The sequence below is a fragment of the Clupea harengus genome, chromosome 1 (assembly GCF_900700415.2).
Source record: "Clupea harengus chromosome 1, Ch_v2.0.2, whole genome shotgun sequence".
NCBI lineage: Eukaryota > Metazoa > Chordata > Actinopteri > Clupeiformes > Clupeidae > Clupea > Clupea harengus.
Genome location: NC_045152.1, coordinates 19,753,212 through 19,763,728, shown reverse-complemented (window position 1 = coordinate 19,763,728; position 10,517 = coordinate 19,753,212). Strand labels below are relative to the sequence as shown.

Genomic DNA, 10,517 nt, shown 5'->3' with positions numbered 1-10,517 from the left:
CAGGCGAAATAAATAAACAAAACACATTATACAACAAGTATAAAATAACGTAAGGTACAAATAAAATCATAGAATTAGTTAAAACAAGAGCACTGAGGCACATCTTTAGCATCTAGAAGGCTCTTAAACTGGTTCACAAACAAAAACTGGGTTAGCTTCAAGTCCTCTTGCACAGTGTTCCATTTATGGGAAGCAGAGAACTTAAAAGCAATTTTACCAATATCGGTTTTGAAATGAGGGATTCCAAGGGAGATGAGGCTCTGTGACCGTGTATGATGACAGATGGGCTTGAATTTTAAGAGTGACATGAGATAATTAGGCAGTTTTCCCACTAAGGCTTTATAAACAAATTAAATACAATGTTTTTCCCTCCTGTCTGCCAGAGGGGACCAACCAACATTCCTGTATAAGTTACAATGGTGGGTCCTGAAAGCATCCCATGTGCGAATAGCACTAGTATATATGGTATACAGAGTCCAGGAGTTTCAAGGAAGAGGGTGCAGCATACATGTAAACAATGTCACCATAGTCAAGAACTGACTAAATTGTTGATTGCACAATTGCCATTCGGTTTTCAAAAGTAAAACAAGATCTAATTATATAAAGAGTGCCCAGTTTCATTTTAACCTTCTTAACTAATAAAGTTGAACTATTAAATTGTATAAACAATGTTAAAGAAAATCTGAACTGACTGATTAAGTGAAATGTTTAGCTGTTCAAATGTAAACAATCTGGCTAGGATATAGGTTTAAGAGTGTCTTTGCATGTGGGGTTGGGGGGGGGGGGTTCTCATTGACAAAGGGGGGCCTGCCATGAAAAGTTTGGGAGCCACTGCATTAATGTATACCATTTTATCATGTATCCCATGTTATTGCGTTTTGGTTCAAATTCATGCTTTACAAAAATATTTTTCACTGATGCCCTCTAGGTGTAATAGGTGTCCGTAATAACCAAAACTGAGACACGCCCCTATCGTGCACTGATATAATATACTGAAAACTGTCGCAAAACCATGGATAAAGTTGATTTTACGGCATGGCGCCCGCCATTTTAAGGCTAGGCAGCACAAGAGATAGCCAAACATACCTTAAGACAAGAGAAGCACGCTTTAGACGCTTAGAGAAAGACTGTTGAATGCTGAAGATCGCTGTTGGGACTAACCGTGTGCGCTTATTGTTCCTTGTGTTTTCACACAAACGGTGTTCTTTCGCTGTATTGGAGAATTTTCGTGCGAAAATTGAATGCAGACCTGAGGTAAGTGAGTCGATTGATGGCACGAGGCCTACACGGGAGGCTTGGTGCTAGCTAGTCCCTCAGTTTTGGCCAGAGACTTATTACGTTACTGAAGCTAATAACCTAGCTGGCAAAATATTGTAGTATTGTAAATATTGAAGAATTGTAGTGTGACTTTATTATGTGCAGTTTCATACACTTATATGTACGCTTACAACATTTGCAATTAAAGGAATGGCCAAGTAACGTTGGCTGGGTAACGAGTAAGTTAATACAAGTGAGCTAGCTGGAATCTTTGCGACGAGCTAATATTAGCATAGAACTACAGTGTCACATTCGGTGTAATTAGCCGAATTGCTAATAACAATTGATTGATGAACAATTGAGGGATTCGTAGATTTGTCGACTATATCGAAGTTATTGACATTGTTCAATGGCTCGGCCCACTAGCTTGCTCGGATCTCTTGTGTGTGGCGTTTCAGGTAACTTGGCTAGCCCACGTCCTCCTTTACGTCGTACAGGGTTGTTGGTAACTTAGCCGTCTCTGCGGAACGGCAGATTCAAGTGCAAATGTAATCTTTTTGTCAAGAGTCTCGAGCCAAAATTACCAGAACAACAGAAGCTAGCTTTTTCTTAAGATTGTTTCAAATTTAAAAATATTTTTTACATCGGACAGTTTGGGTAGTAACTTTAAATGTTAACCTTAAGTCTTTTGAACTTCTCACAATCCTTAGGTAAACCATGACGCAGTTTCTTCCCCCCAACCTATTGGCATTGTTTGCCCCCCGAGACCCTATTCCTTTTCTGACTCAATTGGAAAAGCTTCCTCACGAGAAACACCACAATCAGCCATACTGTGGAATCGCGCCGTTCATCCAACAATTTGAGGTAATTCGATCAGCACACTTGATCTAAAAAGGAAAGATGGCATTTTGAGTTCCTGTTTGTAAGTAGCCATGTAGTGCCTTATTGGAGAGTCGGTGTTATATTTTCTAGTAGTCTATATTTAGATTTCTATGCATTATGATTTTAGCAGTTTTATTTTAGATGGCTTGTTTTTGTATTACCTCTCAATAGTAATACCACAGAAATGTTGTCTGTCATTATTGGCAATGGATGTCACACTCGTGTCGCTAAATTTGTTTTTGCTTGTTTACCTATCAGGACCCCAGAGATGCTCCACCACCCACCAGAGCAGAAACCAGAGATGAGCGGTTGGAAAGAAAAGTAAGGAGCCAGAGGGCAATCACCTGTGAACGACTCTGATTTGTTTTTTGACCAGCTTTCTGTTAAGATCACAATAGTCAGGGTGCTCTCTGCATGTGTGAAAAGGCCATCATTATATACATATTTAGGGTGGTATCAGCTTTTGGGTAGTGGCAAATCTGTCTATTTAGTTCTTAAGGAGTCTGTATGAGAGGAGTCTTGAGACATCAAATTGTTGTAATAAAAGATGTGGCCCAATTTTTCTGATGACAAATTTGTCTCTCCCCTTTACAGAGGCGAGAGAAGATTGAAAGAAGACAGACTGTGGTGGAAGATGAGCTGAAGTTATGTAAGTCACTGTGTGCTGACACTTTTGGTTTGAAGACCTGTTATACATTATTATACAAAATTTTATACATACGTTTTTTCCTTTCCTTAAGTGTGTTGTATAGCTTTTTGTAAACGGTCTGCAAAGTTCCAAAGCCCATAGTACCCATAGTAGCACTCTCCCACAGAAACCGCTTTTTTTCAACTGCTAGTGAAACGCCTTGTTGGGGTTCCAGCCCTTTTCCTTTATTACAAGATGACGCAATCTTTCAACACAATCCCAATTGCCTGCCTAATGGGCCAATCAGAGCATGCTGGGCTCATCGGGGGGGGGGGGGGGGGGCTTACGTACACCAGAACTCAAAGGGTGAAACTGAAAAGCTGTACAGTATAAGAAAAGTAATGTGGTTTTGGAACATTGAAGCATGCAAATCTATTTAGGTGGACAAATAATGTTTGAAAATGAATGTAGTAGGTGCCCTTTAAGCCAGGAATAGTGCTTGTGTTTAGGCCATCTTAATGCCTCATGTGAAGCTGGTATAGAACCACAACCTTGTTGTTTACCATATTTTTCTAATATATTTTCGCAGGGGATCCTCACAATGACGCAAATGCACAAGGGGATGCCTTCAAAACGCTGTTTGTGGCCCGAATTGTAAGTGCCTTTTTGATTTGGTGACCTCGGGAAATCTCTAGTCTATTTCTCTGCTGTTTTGAATATAAATTTGTTTTCAATTACTGTGTGCACCCTATTTATAATGTTTTGTAAGATGCATTTTCCTCTACAGGATCATTTTTAGATATTGAAGTACTTGTTTACATGTTTGCCTACCTACGATCTCACTTGAAGCTGTATGATGCCGTGAAAGTTGAACCATGCCTTTGCCTCATTTCTACAGAACTACGATACCACAGAATCCAAGCTGAGAAGGGAATTTGAGGTCTATGGACCCATCAAAAGGGTGCGTTGGCTTCTCTGGAATGATTTGCTCAACCCTACCTACTTGAGAACAGTCATGACTCACTCTTGTTCTCCCCATGTTCTCTTCCGGCACAGATTTACATAGTCTTCAACAAGAAGACACAGAAGCCACGCGGATATGCCTTCATCGAGTATGAGCACGAGAGGGACATGCACTGTGAGTAACTTTGTGACCTTTCACCTCTGACCCCGCACCCCTATTGGATAACAGAAGGGCTCCTCTAGGCAGCTTGCTGTAACTGAGCAGCTGAATACTGATGGGGCTCAGGCTTTCTCTTAGCCTATGCATCTTTAATGTGTTGATTGTGAACTTCAACTAAAAAATCTTAAGTCCTTTACCTTACAGAAGAGTTGTCATGACTGACTTAATGCATTAAGACAGTCCCCCTAAAATAGCTTGCAAATGAGTCAAAGGTTTGAAACAAAAAAAAAAATACATTTGTGAGTGTGAGTGAGGTGCAATCACTGCCAGCACCAATCTAGTGTTATTGGGCACCTTATGTTCCCTGTGTGTGTGTGTGCTTTAGCCCTCAGTATCTAAGGTCCACCATTGGCACCTTGTGTGTGTGTGTGTGTGTGCACTCCCGTGCCGAAAAGGGGGAGGGAGGGGGCTGATTGTTATGTCTAAGGTAGGGATCTCGTTTAAACGAGAACGTGTTGACTCAGTTTTCACCCCTGTGTCCTTCACCCATGCAATCAGGCCGGTTGTGAAATGTTAGGGGCATGCCTTGGGGGGGCGCCCGGGTGTGTTCGGACTGGAGCGCCGACGGTAAGCTAAAGGTGACCCTGTGGTTTGTCTGAAGCGTTGGGATTCAGGTGAGGTTAGGATGAGTGGTGCAAGAGGCCATGGCTCTGTATTAACTCTGTGTTGTTCTCATTGCCACTGCAGCCGCCTATCTCTGATGGCTATTGGCCAGAGCTGGCTTGCAGATCATGCTGATGGTTTTGATACAGCTACACCCTACTACCACAGCTCATTATATGGTTGGTATGATGGGTTTGTATGATGGGTAAGATTTCTTTACACCCTCATGTCCCATTAGGGTTAAGGTTGGGGCAACGTTCAATGGGCAAGATGTGTTTTTGAGTCATCGATGTGCCAGTTACGTCCGTCTAGGACCGTTTTTAGTAAGCAGTGACATGAGGCATTTTGGGCATTGAACGTGCCTCAGGTCAGAGTTGAGTGTATGGGCCTCCTCTCAGTCTGACTGTTCTTTTAAAGCCATGGTTTTATCAGAATTGTTGGCCCAATGAGAGGAGTTATACTCTCCAAGATTTTGGTTGCTTTTTTTATTGCCGTTTTAAATCAGGATGTCTTTACGTCAGCGCTGTAAACTCCCTGAGATGAAGACTAAACTCTGAGAAGTGAAATTAGTCACTTCAGAAGCCTCGTCATAGGTGAGAGTGGAGGGATAAATTCTGAATGCTTGCATTCATAGTGTAAAGTGAAGTCTAGCTGCCGCTCCACGTTCTACTCCTAAATCTTGTGGAGTGTAACTCTTGTTTCTGTAATTTAGGATAATCAAAAGGGCTTTAACAGAATATGCCAGTTGGGGGAATCTCATACAGCAGAGTATACAGCACATGCAGGAACACACAGGAGATAATAAGCTTTTACAAAACCGATTCGGACCTCACAAGAATAGTATCATTTTAGTTAATTTATTGAACACCATTTCACCAGGATGTTTGAAACGATTTGTTACCAACATCTGATAGGAAAGAATATAACATTGACACATTAGAAAGACCCCTGATTCCAAGACGATGCCTGGTTTTAATGTGTAGGTACTATAGTACTTTCACCTGTCCAACCAGATGCATCTAGTTGAGCTTGTCACTTCATATTTATGCTAGCAGCATCAGCTTAGTTTAGACTTCTACCTCTTGTGCAGTTGTAGTTGGTACATTCACTTCTGAAGCAAGAGTACCTAGTTCAAATTTAAAGTATCTTGCTTGACCTTGGGATTTAGTGTTCAGGCACACATTTTGTGGGCATAGTTGGGGAGGGAAAGTGAAAAGCTTGTTTTGTGAAGTGGCTGTTAAACGAGAGGGTTTGTGGTAAGGCCCTCTGATAGGTCAGGTGCATGAGGGTTTGTGGTAAGGCCCTCGGGTTAGATTAACGAGGGTTTGTGGTAAGGCCCTCTGATTGGGTAGGTAAGGTGAGGGTGTATGGTAAGGCCCTCTTCATCGGTTAGAGAGGTGGGGGTTGGTGGTAAGGCCCTCTGATTGGTTGAAAAACTATCTCTGTGCCCTACTCCACTGGATCTTCACCTCACCTGCAGTGCAGACCCAGAGTAGCAAGATGGATCACGCCCAATCCTCTAAAGAACTGGATACCAGATCTTTTCGTGTCAAGGGACTGGACTTTATTTAGCCTTCATGAGTAAGTTATGGGAACTATGAGGCGACTGTAAGCTGCGTTTCCCGAAGGTTCCTCCAGGGTACTTGAGGCCCATGTCCAAGCTGGTGAAATAGCTGTCCTGGCTGCAGTTGGTAAGATACTCGATGCAGGTACTAGTATGTGGTGACAAGTATGTGGTCCCCTCATGTTAAGATAAAATTTTCTTTATTTTATCAGTTACTTAGTCATTTTTAAACATTATTTAATGTTTTACCAATTCACCTGGACGTAGGTTTTCTGGTGATCTTCAGAATACCATTTGACTCAGCCCTTCTGCACGGTCGGCATACTTTTTTCCTCTGTTAAATTTTTGAGTTGTATTTTATGTAGATCACAATAGTAAAATTCCGAAACGCAATCACTTTTGTGTATTTGTTTGTGTGAGTATGTGATGTGTACTGGTGGTGATGTATGTGTGATGGAGTAAAGGGGAGGTGGCAGGTAAGATGGTGCCTCCTTAATGGGATGAATGTGGCGCATGGTTATGTTGTCTGTGACTTTCTTCTCGACGTGAATTTGACAACTCTATTGAATTGTCATGGATGTTGTGGTTGAGAATATGGATGCAAATCTCCAGCCCGGCGTTTTGTGGACAGACGTGTATTAATGAATCAACAAACTCCCGAGTATGCAGAACCTTGCACACAAGACACCTCGTTTGGGTAGAAAGGTTGTAAGTGATTTTGGTGACCTACACATGCAATCGTACAGTGGATGTCCACTTAATTACTGCACGCAACCTTGGCTACTAAGCTTGTGCATTGAACCGTGCAGATAACCCGTCATGGAGAATGATATGAAGGAACCCTGACTACAGTCAGTTTAAGGGAGATTCATAAAGAAGCACTTGGCCCATAGTTCATAGTTGGTTCGGCATTGATAATGTGCATTTATATATTTTATTTGTGTGTGTGTGTGTGTGTGTGTGTATATATATATATATATATATATATTATTTTAATGCAGTGTCTGAGATGTCCTTATTTAATTCTCCCACTGAAATATATATATATATATATATATATATATATATATATATATTATTATATACACTTCGGGTATTATATATTTTAAGCAGTATGTAGAGGTCATAATTCAGTCTCCCATTGAATTCAGTAAAATCTTTAAAGTAAATGGGCACAGAGCACAATCTCTTTTAGGTTGCACTTTGTATTTGTAGAGAAAGCCTGGGGAATCTACCACTGGTTTAACTTTGCTGCCAAAGTAGGTAATATTTACTTTTATTATACTTTTTCAAACCTTAGGTGGAGAAGATAATTGTGTGTGTATAAATGTATCAACTTAATAGTCCATCCAAAGTTCTTCTAATAACTCCTTCCCACTGCGCAGCTCCTAGGTCATTAAGTCATGAAGATGAATTTGAATGAAATCTCTTCAACTATTAAAGCAGGCTTGGATAGATAACTGAATCAACAGTGTGCGCTGCATAATACTGGGCTGTCTGAAATGAAAAACAACACTACTGTAGAGATAAACATGAGATTGGTGCAAAAGTCATTTGGACATTTAAAAGAAGTGAAACCCATCTACCTCAACTGAAGGCATCTGTCTAAAATGTAACGGGGGCATCAACTTTCATAGCATTATTTTAGTGATAGACATGGAGTTGTGCCAAATCAGAAATACGTAAGTATACCAAAAGACAGAAATATTTTATTTAAAAATCATTGCCACACGGACTAAATTGATTGGCTTCCATAGACTCGATGAATCCTGGCGAGATAAGTGTGAATGGCCAAATGAGCCTCTATTGTGGGCAGAGACCACTGGAATAAGGCAGATAAACTGATCTACACACAGCGGAGGAATCCCATCTGAAGCACTGCACTTGTCACCTTTTAAAGTGCAAGTGGTGTAGGATTCCACTGTTCTCCTAGGTTCCTTTTCTTTTGGATCATTAGAAGGAGCTGTTTAAAATCGAGTTTGCTGGTCGAAAGGCCAAGCAGAAACCAGTGGAGCTCGACTTTTTTTTTCTTTCTTTTGTTTTGTATGTGACGCCCCCCTGCGTCCTTTTCTCCTCTTGGTTCTTACTAAGGTAAGCGGTATCCAGGTGTCCTCTGTGGGGACTGCAGAAATGTGCTGAACAGGACAGTCCTCCATTTGTGTGCAGCCTTCTCTTCTCTTATTCCGCTCTTATTCCTCCCCTCTAGCTGCGTATAAGCATGCCGATGGTAAGAAGATCGATGGCAGAAGGGTGCTTGTAGACGTGGAAAGGGGTCGCACGGTGAAAGGATGGCATCCACGTAGGCTTGGTAAGACGCTGATGTACACATCCACTGTCTCGGCTTCCTCCTGTTTTAATGCACGTGCCGTTGGAGGTATAACATTCCTTTTCTCTTGGTCAGGTGGTGGTCTGGGTGGGACCAGGAGAGGTGGGGCAGATGTCAACATTAAGCACTCTGGGAGGGATGACACCTCCCGCTACGACGACCGTCCAATTGGGGGGTGAGTACTGGTGACATGTTTGCCTGGATGGGCTTTTGGGTTGTTCATGTGTGAGGGCGTTTCCATCAAAATTGAAGTCGTCCTGTGTCTCCTTTCAGCGACCGGGACCGCGAGCGACGGGAAAGAAGTCGGGAGCCTCGCGACCGTGGCGATCGTGGGGAAAAGGACCGGGGAGAGCGCCGTAGGTCGCGCTCCAGAGAAAGACGCAGGCGCTCACGCTCCCGGGAAAGGGGTGGAGGAGAGGAAGTCAGGCGGAGGGGAGGAGAGAGGGAGCGTGGGGAGCGGGGAGGAGCCGCTGTCGGATCGGTGCCGGCGACTCCAGAAGGCCGCAGTAGAGAGCGGAGTAGGGACCGCAGCGAGCGCAAGAGGAGAAGCAGGAGCAGGGACAGGAAGAGGGACAGGGAGAGGGGGAAGGGAGCGGAGGGAGGTGAAGAGGGCCCCGGCATGGATGGCATGATGGGAGATGAAGGGGAGCGAGGAGAGCGTGATGGGGAGCGAGGAGAGCGTGGAGGGGGGAGCGTGGAGAGCGTGGGATGGACGAGATGGGCGGCGGTGACATGGGCCGTGGGGAAGAACCAGGGATGGAAGGAGAGGAGAGGGGAGGAGGGAGAGAGAGGGACAGAGACAGACGGAGGAGCCACCGGGACAAGGATCGAGAGGGAAGGGAGGGGAGAGAGGGAAGAGAGCCGAGGGAGGGGAGAGAGGGCAGAGAGCCGAGGGAGGGAAGAGAGCCGAGAGAGGGGAGGGAGGGCAGAGAGCCGAGGGAGCCAAGGGAGGGCAGAGAGGGCAGGGGAGAGAGGGGAGAGAGGAGGAGGGACAGAGATAGGGATCGCGAACACAAGAGAGATCGGGGTGACCGTGAGCGGGGAGGTGACCGCAGGGAGGACCGCCACTCTCAGCAGCCTCCCTCTGGTGACATGGAGGGACTGGGCAACGGAGGGGAGGAGGGAGCTGACTCCATGCCCCCCAAGTCTGAGGAGGGCTCGCAGGACGGCATGCGGATGATGGACCAGGAGTCCATGCAGTCAGGCGAAGGCTATGGCTCCAATGAGAACGGCTACAAAATGGAGGCCCAGGAAGATGAATATTGAGCCAACTTCTGAACCTTACTGAGACATCCCTTATTTTGTTTTTGTTCCTGTCCTTTGACATGTAGGTTTGGGGCAAGGGCTCGACCACATGGCCCTCCCTCATGCTCACCTGGAGTATGCCCATTTATACATAGGAATAGGAAGCTGTGATGTAAAAAGCTACTGTTAACAAATGCGGTTGAGGCCAGGCAGTTGTGTCAGGACTTAAAGCATCAAGAGGAACTTCTACAATTGAACCTACTTGTCCAACTGGCCTTCTAAGCCTCCTCTCTGTCCAAGAAAGGACACCCACCACCATCTCTCTCTCCTTTCATTAATTGACTAACACATCCGTATCTATGACAACTGTAGTTTCAGACTTCAGGTCTCTGTCAGCTGTAGCATCTAAATTGTTTCGCGTGAGATGCCAAGCTTCTCGTATGCTTCTCTGTCGTCCTTTTTGCAAAACAAATATTGTTGGTTTATTTTTTTGAAAATGTTGTCTCCCCATGCCAGCTCTTGACCTCAGTGCACGAGGGATAAATTAATAGTAACCTGATTCTGCATTAGCTTCAATGCACCCCCCAAACAGATTGCGTTTTTAATCTAAAGAGAATGTTGCCATAGGTTCACACTTTTTGTTTTTCTTTTGTAATTATTGGTGTTTATTTGATTATTTTGAAAGCCTTTGTGAACCGCTCCCTTGGTGTTTGATTCTGTACTGCATCTTCATTCTCTTTAATAAATACTTTTTTACGTAGACTGTGTTCTCTTTATTTAATCTCTGAAAGGCAAATATTCACTGGCTGGAATTGTGTTCGTACGATGC

General features: G+C 43.9%; 1 protein-coding gene across 1 annotated transcript; it reads left to right on the top strand.

The window, feature by feature from the left end:
- The first annotated feature begins 1,028 nt into the window (after positions 1-1,028).
- snrnp70 (small nuclear ribonucleoprotein 70 (U1)) lies at positions 1,029-10,448 on the top strand. Its single transcript, XM_031570468.2, has 12 exons — positions 1,029-1,254; positions 1,968-2,121; positions 2,398-2,460; positions 2,734-2,788; positions 3,357-3,421; positions 3,666-3,728; positions 3,824-3,905; positions 8,324-8,425; positions 8,519-8,618; positions 8,717-9,084; positions 9,138-9,303; positions 9,418-10,448. Exons 2-12 carry the CDS (start codon positions 1,975-1,977, stop codon positions 9,707-9,709), a joined length of 1,503 nt encoding a protein of 500 aa, XP_031426328.1. The 5' UTR covers positions 1,029-1,254; positions 1,968-1,974; the 3' UTR covers positions 9,710-10,448.
- Positions 10,449-10,517: the final 69 nt, after the last annotated feature.